At 37.8% G+C, this 16,448-nt stretch overlaps 1 protein-coding gene and 1 pseudogene across 1 annotated transcript; both read right to left on the reverse strand.

Annotated features, from left to right (window-relative positions):
- Positions 1-218: 218 nt before the first annotated feature.
- Positions 219-1,175, reverse strand: LOC101102472 (olfactory receptor 8S1-like). Its single transcript, XM_004007426.4, has one exon. The coding sequence runs from the start codon at positions 1,173-1,175 to the stop codon at positions 219-221; it is 957 nt and encodes a 318-aa protein (XP_004007475.1).
- A 13,837-nt stretch (positions 1,176-15,012) lies between these two features.
- LOC101102718 (olfactory receptor 8S1-like) lies at positions 15,013-16,033 on the reverse strand (annotated as a pseudogene).
- Between the last annotated feature and the right edge of the window lie 415 nt (positions 16,034-16,448).

Consider the following 16,448-nt stretch of genomic DNA (forward strand, 5'->3'; position numbering starts at 1 on the left):
TAACTAAATCTAGGACACTGAGGTTTTTCTCAGTCATATGTTCTGTCTTTGAGTAGGACTGATTCTGAGCCATGGCAAGGGAAATAGCTCCTACACTTTACCTTGATAATTTTGAGAAGGGAGAATCAGCAATGCACAGTGCTACGTGTGACAATAGGAAATCAGGAACTTCTTAATGTCAATCTTTAGATTTCTTGCAGTTCTCTTCTGCATTCCCTTCACGGTCTGTCTCTTCCATGCTGTCTGAGACATTGTAAATATTTTAGAATCATTCTTCTCAGAGCTGCTTTCACCTCTTTGTTCCTCAAGCTGTAGATGAGAGGATTCACCAGGGGGATGATTACACTGTACTGTATGGAGAGGATCAACTCCAGAGGCGAACCTGAGGTTGGCATGAGATAACGAAGAATGGCTGAGCCATAGAACAGGATCACTGCAGTGAGGTGGGAGGAGCAGGTGGAGAAGGCCTTGCTTCTGCCTGTGGTGGAGCTGATGCTCAGGATGGTGGAGACAATGCGGGTGTAAGAGAAGAAGATCAGGAGGCAGGTCCCAATGGCGTGCAGGAGGACAGAGGAGAGCAGCATTGCAGCATTGGTGGAGACATCAGAGCATGAGAGGGGAAGGAGGGAAGGCAACTCACAGGAGTAGTGGCGGATGGTTTGAACCTCGCAGAAGTCCAAATCCAAAGCCAGGAGAATGTTGATGAGTGCATCCAGAAAGGCCACGACCCAGGAGCCCCACACCAACCTCACACACAGCTGTTTCCTCATCACCTGTCTGTAGAGCAGAGGGTGGCAGATGGCAGCGTAGCGGTCATAGGCCATCACTGAGAGCAGGCAAGCCTCAATCCCGGTGGTGGCAAACACAAAGAAGACCTGAGCCATGCATCCCTCTACTGAGATGACTTTCCTCTGGGACAGGAGGTTCTCAAGCATCTTGGGTACAGTGACTGAAGAATAGAAGAGGTCTTGAAAGGAGAGATGGCTCAAGAAGAAGTACATGGGTGTATGGAGTGTAGAATCTGTATGGGTCACAAGTATTATCAGCAGGTTCCCCAGAACAGTCAGAAGGTAAATCATCAGGAACAGGACAAAGAGCAGAGCCTGGATGTGGATGTCAGCAGACAGCCCGAGGAGGATGAACTCCTTGATGCTGCTGTGATTCCCTGTAGCCATTTATGGTCACTGTTCTTCAGAGAAAAATTAGGAAGAGGACTGAAATTTCTTCTTTCTACAGCAGTTTCCAGAAGGCATTGTTCTGTTCTCTTTCCTTACAGAGTCGATCCTTGAACAACATGGGTATGAATCATGGCAGTCCACTTATATTTTTAAATAAATAACTTTTGGGTCAAAATAAATAAGTAGAAAAAAGTAAAAAAAAAAAAAAATCTAAGGGATAGAGTTTCCGGAACTGGAGATATTTTGATGATTTTGCTTGGAGAGTCAGGATGTGAGATAGTGAGGTTTGACTGAGTAGTAGAGACTACAGTGTGGCTGAAGTTTCTGATCACTGGGGAGATTTTTGGGGTTATTGTTGTTGAGGTTGCTTCCAGAACTTTGTTAGCTCCTAAATAAAAGAGTAAAAGAAATATGCATACATGTTAAGAGTACTCCAGTTTATCGAGTACATTTTATTTGTCAACATTATTTTGGTTACTTTTATAGGCATTTTAAATCTTTGAATTCTCATCACAACTTTATAAAGAAGTATTTTTATCTTAAAAAAATAAATATAGTACTTATGTTTTCATTTTACAGACCTTTAAATTAACTAAGTATGAAGAAAAGATTTATGTTAGATTAGAGATCACAATATGTGGACTCAAAAGAACTAGTCTTGAGTTCTAATTTAACTGTTTTAGCTTCCTGCCATTGTATGCCATTTATCAATGTCATTTTTTAAATTATGAAAACATGATAACACATTTACAGGAGACTTGGAAAATACTGAACAAAGTTATGTATAGTTTTACTATATATTACAATTAAAAAACATAGATAAGATTTTTAGTTGGAGTTTCAATATCAAACTCTCAAAACCTAATAGAATGAATATACAGAGAAGTAGAAGGATATAGTAGGTCTGAAAAGCACTGTGAATCAATTCAACATAATTAAGATTTATACAGTTTCTCCAACCAGGGGATCAAACCCAGGTCTTCTGAATTGTAGGCAGATTCTTTACTGTCTGAGCCACCAGGGAAGCCCATAATTTTCACACAACAGTAGGATACAAATTCTATTCAAGTTCTCATAGACTACAAACTAGGAGACACTGGAACATATCCAGGGACAAAACTTTAGGTGCAAACATTTGATGATCTAAAGGTATTGAAATCATACAGAGTCTATTCTCTTATCTCTGTAGAATTAGAGATCAATATCAAAAGATATTTAAAAATAATGCACTTATTTTCAAGTGCAATGTGACATTTACCAAGAGATATCTTTGACCTAGCTCAAAGTCATTGATTTTTGAGGCAGAGATCACAATACTCAGATTTTCAACTTGTGGGAAGGTGTGAGGGTGGTTGCTGCCCCTAACTCCTGTGATGTTCAAGAGGCAATTGTATGTTCCTTCCTCTGTCTGATCTTCATTTTCATAGCCCTCATATCTGCCTTCACTGGTTCCATGGAGTTGTTTTCCCTGGCTTTCTGCTGGGCTATCTGTGAGCTCTGAACCTGCCCCACAAGATTTTTTCCCAATAGGATGAAATGTGAGGATATCATCCACTCTACAGGCCTACCAGAGAACTGCGTTTATGACTATATTATACCATCTTCTTTGTCTGAGCCCTTGTATTCCACAGCTTTCCTCATCATCTTTTAGGGATTCCAACAAACCTCCAGGAGAGGTGCAGATCTCCAGTCACCTTTATTACCTGGTCTTTACTGTCCATTTAAAACTGATTTATTAACTGATTAATGGTATTAATAGCATGTTGTGTTTGGGTAGCAGTTTATCTTATACAAATGACTTTCCCATGTTTTCTACTGTGGGGTGTGTGTTTGTGTGTATGTATTATGTTTGTGTGTATATGATGGATGGTGAGAGAAGACATTGAACTCATTTCACAGGTGAGAAAATTTAAGCCCCAATATTATCTAACTTGTCTAGATCCGCACACGTATTAGTTCTTTCAACAGCAAGGATTTAAATCTGCTTCATTTGGTTGTTAAAGGCTTTTCTTCTATACCACTTACTTAGAGAACAGGCCAAACTCTTTAGTTGCATTTCAAAGCATTGATGACCTATGGATTCTCTTGATGCCCCACTGCTGAGGTCAGATATCTTTGCTTGTTTCTGATCACCCTGTGAACCTTCCTGTTTTTCTCTGACTTGGTTCAAGCTGATATATTTTGTGGTGCTCTTGTTCCATGAGTTCTTTGAACAGTTACTGCTCCTTTCTCACTTCAACCTCTGTGGAAATAATTATTAACCCCAGTTTTTTGAATGAGGAAAATAAAGATAAATAAGCAAATTCAAGATTCTAATTTACCTTCTTCTAGTCCAGGGACTTAAAACCTTGTCTGTTTCCCTTTGATATATAACAATTCATCAACACACTGTAAGTTTTTCCATCATCTGTATTAAAATCTTCATCACTTAGTGATATGTGTGTCATTTTTGTCTCTACAATCAGAGTGCAGTTTCTACAATGACAGGGCAGGAATTGGGCTGTTAGTTTCTATGCCTATAGTCACACACAGACAGATCAAAATGTAATGAACCTGCAATCAACTATTGTTAAATAAAGACAAAAATTAAGAAAACTGGACAGATTATGTAGCAAAAACTCTTGGTGATTATTTCCAAGCCCAGATGTTCAAGTTGTAGTTCAAAGAACTAATCAGTGTGGGGATATAGGCAAGTTAGATAATATTGGGGCTTAAATTTTCTCACCTGTGAAATGAGTTAAGGGCATTAAGGGAGCTTGAAATTAGGAGAGAAAGGGAGGAGGTAGATTGTTTATCTCCTTTTGTATAATAGACTGACTGAGAGCTTAGCTCTTTCTGAAATCAGCACCTACAGATCCCTGCTTCAGAGGGATCACATTACACTGTGCTTAACATGCAACATCCGTTTATCTATCCATCCATCCATCAAAAGTGAAAGTCGCTCAGTCGTGTCCGACTCTTTGCAACCCCATAGACTATATAGTCCATGGAATTCTCCAGGCCAGAACTGAAGTGGGTAGCCGTTCCCTTCTCCAGTGGATCTTCCCAACCCAGGAATTGAACCAGGGTTTCCTGCATTGAAGGTGGATTCTTTACCAACTGAACTATCAGGGAAGCCCTGCGTTCATCAGTTATTTAATAAGTAGTTTTGAGTCTGTTCACTCTAAGGTACTGTGTTATACATGCAGTTGAAGACAAGTCTGCATGTATGTTTGTCTTTGTATTCACCCAATCTGTCTTTGTCTTTTGCTTGGTGCATTTAATCTATTTACATTTAAGGTAATAGCCAATATATACCATCCTATTACCATTTTCTTTGTTGTTGTTGTTTTTTTTTTTTTGTAAATCTTGTTAAATTGCTGTATGAATGCACCTACCTGAGAGACTATTCTCCATTATTCAAGGTGATCAATCCTTCTAGCCTTTTTTCTCGTCAGATAGAACCCTGATATGTAGTTGTATGTTCAGATTCAGTCTTTACTGGGTCTCTCGTGCCTGCTTTGCTGTCTATTAGAGTAACTCTAATCTACCTCTTGAACTCTGAATCATTCCTGGGATCTCTAGCTTTGGTTGTCTACCAGACAAATCTAATTTTGGTATATTTTGTCACTTGCAATAAAAGGTATGACCCTGCTCAGAAGGTAAATTTCCCAGTCCTTGAACTTGCTATTGCATACTACCCTATCCCTGTGCCTATCAAGGACTCATGTAACTCCCAAACTCTAGGCCCTTATTTAGAATATGTATATCTGAATCACCTATGCGTTTTGTCCAGTGTGTGATCTGTTGTCCAAGGAGTTGACTCAAAATAATGACAATTCATCAATGAAGAACCTGTAAAAGTCAGTTTTATCTGAGTCTGTAAAAATACTTTTGAAAATAAAGAACTTCTCTGGATTTTGTACAAACAAAATAATACAGTGAACAAAAGTCATCCTTTTCAAGAATGTGAAAATTTAAGAATTTGGGATTAAGTATAAAAATTCATCATAGAAGCTGGTCCAATTCTTCCCTATTTACTCTGTAATATAGATCTGACCATAAGGACCAAGTCCTAGCTTGAGAACACTCTAGAATCTTCAGAGAATTTTAGAGAAGTTTAGATTATGGATCCCAAACCTGAGAACTTCTATCCTAAAATGGAAGTACCACAGTTTATCAGTGAGACAGCTACATTATATAAATTCATGACCCCATCTCACTCCAGGCCCGAAGCACAAAACTCTTTACTAACCTTCTTTTAAGGAAGGACAACATCTACATGTTAATTTTTAAAGAAATGGCAAATTATTGATATCAAGATCTTCTCACTTACCTCCAAGAAGAAACACAGTGAATTCAATTCAGCCCAAAGTTTGAGTGAGTAGTTCCAGATCTAAAAATGGGTGTGAGAGTAGGGAGGTCATAAGATAATTCCTGAGGAGGCAGAGCTAGAAAAGAGAAGCCCAAGGGATCCCCCCAAACTGTTTACCTTACCAATTTTCCTTGAACACTCAAAATGAAAACAGAAAGTAAAGTGAGAATGTGTAAAGGACAGACAGAGAAGTTCTGTCAAAGAGATGTTAATAAAACTGTAAAGTGCCTGGAACACATTTGGGGAACACTTTCAGAAAACTCATAGAAAATATTACCCTACTCCTGTACTGTCCTGGCACAAAAGATGTTTTGTAACATTGCCATTTCCTGGTAGTGGAACTTAACTGGGGTTGTAAGAACCAATACTTTTGTAAAAATAACTCTAGGAAAACAACAACTCTTATTTTTCCAGTTGAGAGTCACAGTGAGGACAGGAAGACAGAATATTCTAGATCTGGACAGTCCTGAAGTCTTTGTCCTCAGCTTCTCCATTGGCCACAGTGAAAAGATTCTCGAGTCCTCAGTAAGTAGAATTTGGTGAGAGATCACTCTCAGATGGTCTCAGGCCCAGCTACGGGGTATTTCATTTAGTTTCCTCTGTGATTATAAATATTGTTGACCTACCTAACAGGCAAGAGAGTGAATCTCAGCTTTAACCTCTCAGAAAAGCAGGTACAGCTCAAGCAGTTAGTTTATTGGTGGACTGAGCTGGAGAACGAAGAGAAAGTTGGACCAATGCCCTTTATTCCCTAGAGTTAGAGCCTGAGGCCCAAATTATGTGAATTAATTAGCGAAGTTACACTTAGCAAAGAACCACAGGAGATTCCCTCAGATATTGGCCTTTTGTCTTGACTTTGAATTTTTTGGGAAATTCTTGGGTAAGAACCCTTGTGTGTTTGGTGGTTTTTCTTTTCCTCCCTTCCTCCATCCTTCCCTCCCTCTCTCCCTTCCTTTTCAGCTTTATTGAATGATAATTTTAAAAGTTTTATATATTTAAAATATATAATGTGATTTGACATATGAATGCTTTGTGAAATGGTTACCACAATCAGGTTAATTGCACATCCATTACTTCACATAGTTATCCTTTTTTTTGCATTTGTGTATATGTGTGGTGAAAATGCTTAAGGTCTACTCTCAGCATTTTCAAGTACTAACTATAGTGACCATGCTGTGTATCAGATCCCCAGAGCTAATTAATCATATAGGTGAAGGCTTGTATCTCTCATGATTTTGATTTGCATTTTCCTGATGATTAGTGATGTTGAATATCTTTTCATGTCCTGGTTGGCTATTTGGAGGTCTTCTTTGGAAAGATGTCTGCTCAGGTACTTTGCCCATTTTAAGAATTGGATTATTATTATTATATATTTTGTTATTGAGCTGGATAAGTGACTTACATATTTTGAATATCAGCCATATGTTTTTCAGATATAGTCTTCAATTCTGAGGGTTTCCTTTTCTTTTTTGTTGATTGTTTTCTTTGACATGCAGAAGCTTTGAAGTTTGATGTAGTCATATTTGTTTATTTTTGCTTATATTGTTTGTGTTTTTGATGTCATACTCAAAAATCATTGCCAAGACCAAATAAAAGAATTGAAGTCCATAATCCACTTTTGAGTTAGTTTTTGTGAGTGGTGTAAGACAGGGGTCCAGTGATTATGATATCTAGTTTTTCTAGCACCATTTATTAAAGAGACTGTCCTTTCCCTATTGTGTTTTCTTGGGGCCCTTGTAAAATATTAACTGGCTCTGTATGTATGAATTTATTTCTTGACTCTTCATTCTGTTCCATTGGTCTATGTGTCTATGTTTATGCCAATATGATACTCTTTTGATTACTATAACTGTGTACTATAGCTTGAAATCAGGAAATATGATGCTGTCAACTAATTTTCTTTCTCATGATTGCTTTGACTGCTTAGGATCTTTTATAGTTCCATATTAATTTTACCATAAGAAGTCTATTCTTTTGAAAGATGCCTTTGGAATTTGGATAGAGACCAAAAGTATAGATGTCTTTGGGTAGTATGGACATTTAACTATATTAGTTTTTTCTAATCCATGAACATGGGATGTCTGATCATTTATTTGCATCTTCCTCAAATTCTTTCATGAGTACCTTTAATTACACACACACAACATTCCAATTTAAGTGGAATCTATTTATCTTCTTTATCCATTTATCTATACATAGACACTTAGGTTGCTTCCATATCTTGGCTGTTATAAATAGTGCTGCAATGAACATAAGAGTGCATATATCTTTTTGAATTAGTGTTTTTGATTTCTTCAGAAAAATACCCAGAAGTGGAATTGCTGAATTATATGGTATTCTTATTTTTAACTTTGGAGGAATCTTTATACTGTTTTCCACAGTGGCTATACCAATTTATATTCCCACTAACAGTGCATGAGAGTTCCCTTTATCTCCATGTTATTGCTAGTGCTTAGTTGTTGCATTTTGGTAATAGCTATTTTGATAGGTGTGAAGTGATATCTCATTGTGGTTTTGGTTTGCATTTCCCTGGTGATTAGTGATGTTGAACATGTTCTCATTTATCTCTTGGCCATCTGTATGTGTTCTTTGGAAAAATTTCCATTCAGGTCCTCAGCCCATTTTATAATGAGAGTGTTAATTTTTTGAAGTTGACTTGTATGAGTCCTTTGTATATTTTAGGTATCAGCTCCTTATCAGAGCTATCATTTGCAAATATCTTCTCTCACAGTCCACTGTGGCTCAGCTGGTAAAGAATCTGCCTGCAGTGTGGGAGACCTGGGTTTGATCCCTGGGTTGGGAAGACCCCTGGAGAAGGGAAAGGCTACCCACTCCAGTATTCTGGCCTGGAAAACTCCATGGACTTATACAGTCCATGTATAAGAGTTGCAAAGAGTTGGACATGACTGAGTGACTTACTTTCACTTTTCTCTCATTCAGTAGGCTGATTTTTCATTTTGTTGATGATACTTTTGTTGTTCAAAAGCTTTTTTTAGTTTGATATAGTCTTATTTGTTTATTTTTGCTTTTAAACCTTGCCTGAGGATATGGATCAAAAAAAATATTGTTTAGACTGATATCAAAGTATCTACTGCCTAGCTGTCTGTATTTTTTTTTTCTGGGAGTTTTATGGTTTTGGGTCTTACATTTTAGTTTTTAACTCATTTTGAGTTTGTTTTGTGTATTATATGAAGAAGTATTCGAGTTTGACTCTTTTGCATACAAGTGAAAGAAGAGAGTGAAAAAGGTGGCTTAAAGCTCAACATTCAGAAAACTAAGATCGTGGCATCTGGTTCCATCACTTCATGGAAAATAGACGGGGAAACAGTGGGAACAGTTGCTGACTTTACTTTTTGGGGCTCCAAAATCACCACAGATGGTGATTGCAGCCATGAAATTAAAAGATGCTTACTTCTTGGAAGGAAAGTTATGACCAACATAGACAGCATATTAAAAAGCAGAGACATTACTTTGTCAACAAAGGTCCATCTAGTCAAGGCTATGGTTTTTCCAGTGGTCATGTATGAATGTGAGACTTGGACTATAAAGAAAGCTGAGTGCCGAAGAATTGATACTTTTGAACTGTGGTGTTGGAGAAGACTCTTGAGAGTCCCTTGGACTGCAAGGAGATCCAACGAGTCCATCTTAAAGGATATCAGTCCTAGGTGTTCATTGGAAGGACTGATGCTGAAGCTGAAACTCTGGTACTTTGGCCACCTGATGTGAAGAGCTGACTCATCTGAAAAGACCCTGATGCTGTGAAAGATTGAGGGCAGGAGGAGAAGGGGACGATAGAGGATGAGATGGCTGGATGGCATCACTGACTCAATGGATATGGGTTTGGGTGGACTCTGGGAGTTGGTGATGGACAGCAAGGCACGGCGTGCTGTAGTTCATGGCGTTGCAAAGAGTCAGACATGACCGAGCAACTGAACTGAACTGTCCGGTTTTCTCAACACTATTTATTGAAGAGGTTTCCTTCCCCCATGTATGTTTTTGCCTCCTTTTGGTAGCTTTGCTTAGTTGGTTTAGTTGCTAAATCGTGTGCAACTGTTGTGACCCCATGAACTGTAGCCTGTCAGGCTCCTTTGTCCGTGAAATTTCCCAGGCAAGAATACTGGAGTGGGTTTCCATTTATCTGACCATGAAAGCACCATTTCCAGGTTATCTGTTCTGTTCAGGGAAGCTTGGCATGATGCAGTGCATGGGTTCACAAAGAGTCAGACATGACTTGGTGACTGAACAACAGCAATTCTGTTCTATTGATACATGTATCTATTTTTATGCCAATACTGTTCTGTTTTGATTAATGTAGCTTTATAGTACAGGCTGAAATCAGGAAGTGTGATACATCCAGCTTTGTTTTTATCTCTCATTATATTGCTTTGATTTTGGGGTATTTTGTATCTCCATACAAATTTTAGAATTATTTGTTCTAGTTCCAGAAAAGTGCCATGGGTATTTGATAGGGATTGCGCTGAATCTGTACATTGCTTGATTATTATACTCATCTTAACAATATTAATTCTTACAGTGCATGGACACATCTTTTCATTTGTGTCCTCTTCAATTTATTTCATCAATATCTTATAGTTTTGAGAGTATAAGTCTTTTACCTCTCAGTGAGATTTACTGTAAGTATTATAATCTTTTGATGGAATTGTTTTTTAATCTCTCTTTGTGATAGTTCATTTTTAGTGTGGGAAAGGCAATAGATTTTCTTTAAATTTTTTTTTCTAAATTTTATACAGTGTTAAAGTTTACTTTCCGTTTATAGTTATTACAAAATATAAGCTATATTCCTTGTGTTGTGCCGTACATCCTTGAGCCTATCTTACACTCAGTGGTTTGTGTTCTCCCACCCCAACTCCTCACTGCCTCTCCCTCCCCTGAACTGGTAGCTGCAGGTTTGTTCTCTATATCTGTGAGTCTGCTTCTTTTTTGTTGTATTCACTAGTATTTTTTAGATTCCACATGTAAATGTCTGTCTGATCTATTTAGCTTAGCATAATGCCCTCCAAGTCCATCTGTGTTGCTGCAAATGGCAAAATTCCATTCTTTTTTATGGTAGAGTAGTATTCCATTGCATATATATATATATATATATATATATATATATATATATATATACACTACATCTTTATCCATTCATCTGTTGTTGGATGTTTATTTTGCTTTCATATCTTGGCAATTATAAATAATTTTGGCTTCTGTGTCTCTCTTATGTAACTCCATTATTATCAGCTTTGAAAAAAGTACTTCCTTACTTTCTGTCACACAAGATGCTTCAGGTTCATATTGTAATTTCTCTGCCCCAGGCTTGGAATCAGTCAGTTCTCATGTAGCTCTGTTTCCTTTTATTGTAGGGTGCTGTGTGTGTAGTCGCTCAGTCGTGTCTGACTCTTGTGACCCCATAGACTGTAGCCTGCCAGGCTCCTCTGTCCATGGAATTCTCCAGGCAAGAACACTGGAGTGGGCTGCCAGTGTGGAAAGGTATTAGAAACAAGCACTGGGCACTGAGTTATGCTCCTTGCTATCTATGTGATATGTTGTTACTTTCAGGCCCTTTGAGTTGACAGAACAGCAATAAAAAAATCATTTGTGTAGTAAGTGGTGTTTGCATACATATCTGCAAATATTTCTATATGTAGCCAAGGAAGAGAGTATTTTTATTTTGTGCCTTCTTGGAGCCACAGACAACACTTTAGGATTATGGGTAACTTTGATTTTTTAACCTTTTACCATGTTTTTATATTTTTCAGAAATAAAGTGCATTATTTTATAATCAGAGAAACAATAATATTAAATATTTTTATAAAACTGATAAGTTGCAAGAAAATGAAATTATCAAAATTGTAGAGGTGTGATTATCATGTAGGTATGAAGTATATAAAATTTCATGTATCATACCTGACTCAGTAACAGCTCAGTAAATATTAATTTGCTTATTTCTTTTGCTAAAAACAAGACAAAAATAATATATAAATGAGAAAAGTTATGGATTTAAAAACCTATCATCTGTTTCCATGATTGATGCCCAAGCAGAGAAAGCAACTGCATGTTTCTAGTGACTTTACCTCTCTTTACATTCTCATCCTCTTTTCTTACCCTTCTTATCTGGGAGATAGATGTATGTGGGGGAGATTCCCTGTTTCAGATGATCTCTGATTTATCAAGATGAATCATCCAACAACAGAAAAGAATGGTGGCTACTTATTGAGTTGGGGAGGTGAATGGGTATTGAAACATGGGGTAGGCTTTTAGATTTCTTGAGGTAAGAATATGAACATAGCTTTAGAAGACACCACAGGACGTGGAGGTCTGACCCTTGTGTGTATCCTGTACTTTTGAAGAGAGTTTCCTTGTGACTCCAGGAGAATATATGTAATGTACTGAGGCTGGAGGGGAATATGGAGAATCTCTGTGAAGAAGTCTGTTGTCAGTCTCACATATTTTGAGATGAGTATCTGCTTTTTGAGTGAGTGTCTGGTGTCTGCTTTTTGTTTTGTTTACTTATTATAGCATATATATATATTTTATTTATGTATTTATTTTTAATTGAAGGATAATTGCTTTACTGGTATCTGCTTAATGTAGAGTGTTCTTGAGGGAGAAGGCAAACAATCCCCCAAAGATATTTGAGTTTCAAGAAGAAATGGTTAATATGTAAATAGTTAAAAATAGGGAAACCAAAATTACACTAATATAAAAAACTTGGTCTTTATTTTGTAATGTTAAAACAAGACATGGGAAATATTTGGCAATGAGATGGGGAGAAGTCATTGATAAATGTATATTATTCACAATAGTTTAGTTATTTGTGTAAATTGTGGGATCTTGGAGGGTTTATAATACCATTTTAATAAAAAGAAAACTAATAGTAAAATAAACAAAATAAAGTAAAAGATGTACGTGTGTCAACCAATCATTACATACCATCCAAAAAGGGTTATTATTTCTTAAATTCTGTGAGGCGAGGTCCTTTGCTTTTGCTCTTATTTCTTTCTCCTTTTTTGGTGTTGTCTCTTCTTTCTTTCTCCTTCATTTCTTTTTTACTAAAATTTCAGTTTTATTGAGATATAATTGACCTGCAGCACTGTATAAGTTTGAGTACAGCATTATGATTTGACTTACATACATCATGAAATGATTACCACAGTAAGTTTAGTGAACATCCATCATCTCATATAGATACAACAATAAAAATGGAAAAAATATTTTCCTTGTGATGAGAACTCTTAGGATTTACTCTAACAACTTTCATACATAATGTGCCACAGTGTTAATTATATTAACCATGGTGTACATTACATCTCTATTACTCACATATCTGTTAACTGGAAGTTTGTGCTTTTGACTACCTTCATCCAGTTCCCCCTTTCCTTACCCCCACTTCTGGTAACCACAAATCTGATTTCTTTTTCTGTGAGTTCATTTGTATGTTTGTTTTTGAAGTCTAATTGGCCTACAACACTGTATTCTTTCCTGGTACACAACATAGTGAGCTGATATTTCTGTACATTTCAAAATGGTCACCATGATAAGTCTAGCTACTGTTCACCATAAGTCTAGATATCATGTGGGGTTTTAAAGAAAGGGAAAAAAAGAAAAACAGGAAATAAGGAAGAAAGGAAGGAGAGATGGATAGAAGGAAGGAAAGAAAAAACTCTGGCTTCAAATATTTTTGGAAATATTTAATGATGAACAAAATAGAAACTATTTCACAGCATCTATTTCATATTTTCATTCTTATGATGAGAAATGGGAACAAAAACTAGCAGATGCTAACTTGTTTTATAAATTCTTCTTATATAAAAATGTATAAAAAAGAGAAATAGTAAAAATAAGAATCTTTAAAATATAAAACTTTGGTGAATAACCTATAACTATGTAACATGTAATAAATCTTTCCTAAAATAATTCCTTTAAAAGGTAAATTGAGAAGGAAAACTTAAAAATCCCTTAAACCATCATGAAAGATAAAATAGGAAAACTACGCATGCAATATGGCGTAATTGTAGGAAAAGTCTGAAACATGTGAAACTTTGAAATTTTATAAATGCAGGGTTGTTTTTTTTTTTCCCTGATGACTGTCTCTCTAGATTAGAAACAAAAATTTTCAATCTACATCTTCTTTAGAAAAAAGGATTTATGTGAATTTGGGTCATTTCCCAAATCTTGGTGAGGTCTTTTGAGAGGCTAGGTGGAAACAGAGACATCACGGGATGGCAGGGCAACAAAAAAGAAAGGAGGAGGCCACCAAAACAAGCCAGCTCCTCAAGGTTCCTTGAAAGTTTCTTAGGATTCCAGGGTTGGAAGAAAGAACCACTGACCCTTCAGACCATATTTTGCTTGAGCATAGAGGAGGAAGAATTCCTTCCTCCCTTAATGTCCTCTTTGTTTATTCGTGCAGTAAATCCCTCAGACCACATAAGCGTGCCAGCACATGTGTAGACCTGAGTTTCCAAATCCTGTCTCTCATGAGTGTCCCTCTTCCTCATTCTTCTGACCCTTACTGAAGACTTCTCTTTCTTTAATTTCCCCTTATTATTGCCATTCTCCTTTCTGGCTCATGTTCTCTCATCTGGTCAACCTGTCTTCCCTCTCATTCTCTCTTGTGCATGTTCTCCCTCTCTCTTGCCTGAAAGGGATCATATTTACATGATTATTTGGTACACTAGGTAGCTTTCTGTTGGCTCTCAATCCCACACTTGTCTTGTATACTTGGTTTTATATTACCAGGACTAGACCACTACAGAGGACATTTCCCAAGGACATTTCTATTACTCCTGGCTTCTGATTAGCCTCAGCCAGTGAGAAGTATGGGCAGAAACTAAAAGAGACAGCTAATATGGTTCTGATGGAGGAAAGGTAGTATCCCTTCAGTACTCCCAGAATCAGCAGCACTTTTCCGTGCTCATGGCCTGCCACCTGGCCTTAGTACTTCCCAGCACCTAACAGTGGTGCCCCCAGTGAGACAGCAGGGCTGAGCCACCCTCGGAGTGGATTCCCTCCCTTTTGCCACCAGTCAAAGGTGCCAGGAAAGGTACAGAGAATGGGTAATGTCTACTTTGCTTTAATAGCATACTCCCTCTCTCAGTAATTCCTGGCTTCTATATTTTCTCCAAATCCCTCTCCAATTTAAGCTCAATCCCAGCCCCATCTAAAATTTATGACTCTTTATTATCAGTGACCTTGCCTCTTTTATTTCTAGCAAAACCCCCCCTATAAATGTCAGATTCAGATAAGAATTCAGGTTCTAGACAATTTTCTCAGCGCAAATCTCAATGGGGATGTTTCATAAATTAAAAAAACAGAATTAATCTGTACCAAATTATCTCAGTCTCCTGGATTGAAATGATTAACTGATGCATTGCTTTGTCCCTGAGCAAACTGACTGAACAAAACAACAAGGAGCTATTGGATTTTCTCAATAATTTCAAATGAAACAGGTTCTTGTGAGATATTTTGTCACATCTGTTATGAACTAAGAAAAGTTTTCCTCAACTTGTTATTCAAACATCTGATGAGATGCTTTTGCATTTCCCAGTCATTCCTACCTGTTCTCTGCTCTCTGAAATGCTGTAAACCTTTTTGCCATGTTCTTTTCAGAGCTTCTTTTACTTCCTTGTTCTTCAGGCTGTAGACAAGGGGATTCACTAGGGGAGTGACCACACTGTACTGCAGGCAAAAAATCAACTCCAGCAGGGAACTTAAGGTTGGCACGAGATAGCGAAGAAAAGCAGATCCATAGAAGAAGCTCCCTGCGGTGAGGTGGGACGAACAGGTAGAGAAGGCCTTACTTCTGCCTGCAGTGGAGCTGATGTTCAGGATGGTGGAGACAATGCGGGCTTTTGAGAAGAAGACCAAGAGTAAAGTTCCAGAAGCATGCACAATGGTGGAGAACCCCAGGACTGAAAAGTTGATGGAGATATCCGAGCAAGAGAGAGAGAACAGAGATGGCAGCTCACAGCTGAAGTGAGGCATGACATGTGCCCCACAGAAGTCCAAGCTCAAAGTCATGAGGGTGTTAATGAGAGAGCATCCAGAAAGCCCAGTCCCCAGGAGAGCCATACTAGACCCCCACACGGCTGTTTACTCATCAGCTGGCCATAGAGCAAAGGGTGACAGATGGCACTGTAGTGGTCATAAGCCATGGCAGAGAGCATGAAGGCTTCCGTCCCTGCAATGGAAAACACAGAAAAAGCCTGGGCAAGGCAACCTTCTACTGATACTGATTTCTGTGAGACGGGAGATTCTCCAGCATCTTGGGCACAGTGAATGAAGTTAAACAAAGATCCAGGAAAGAGAGGTGACTGAGGAAGAAGTACATGGGTGAATGGAGGTGAGATTCCCTCCCAATGCCAGTCATCATCATCAGATTCCCTATCAGGGTTAGGAGGTAAATCCACAGGAAAAGTACAAAGAACATAACCCCCATGCGGGGGTCGGCAGATAGTCCAAGGAGGATGAATTCTGTAATGGTGCTATGGTTTCCTAAAGCCAGGAGAGAAGGTGTTCCACTGGCATGAAAGCAGAAAGAAGTGTGAAGTATTCACCTCCTCTTCATGCCATCTCAGAGTTCTTATTTCATTCCATGCACACATATGTCTCTCTTCAGCCTGCTCATCTTTTACAAGGAGTTAAAAAAGTCTTTCTCCTTTCCCCAAATTCTTCTTTGACTCAGTTGCCAGCTGTTTAACTCCTGGAACCATGAGCCAGTCCATCTGTCTATGCCCTTTCCCTTTGTGGCTCCTCTACCAAAATAGCTCTGGAGAATTTATTTAGTTTTTTTAAAATTTATTTAATTTTTAATTTAAATTTTCAGTCTAGTCTATGACTAACTGGTTTCATCTTGAGCTATCCCTTGTGATTATTTTTTTGTTTTCCAGCTGTACTGCATGGCTTGCAGGATC

Source organism: Ovis aries, chromosome 3, assembly GCF_016772045.2.
Source record: "Ovis aries strain OAR_USU_Benz2616 breed Rambouillet chromosome 3, ARS-UI_Ramb_v3.0, whole genome shotgun sequence".
Taxonomy (NCBI): Eukaryota; Metazoa; Chordata; class Mammalia; order Artiodactyla; family Bovidae; genus Ovis; species Ovis aries.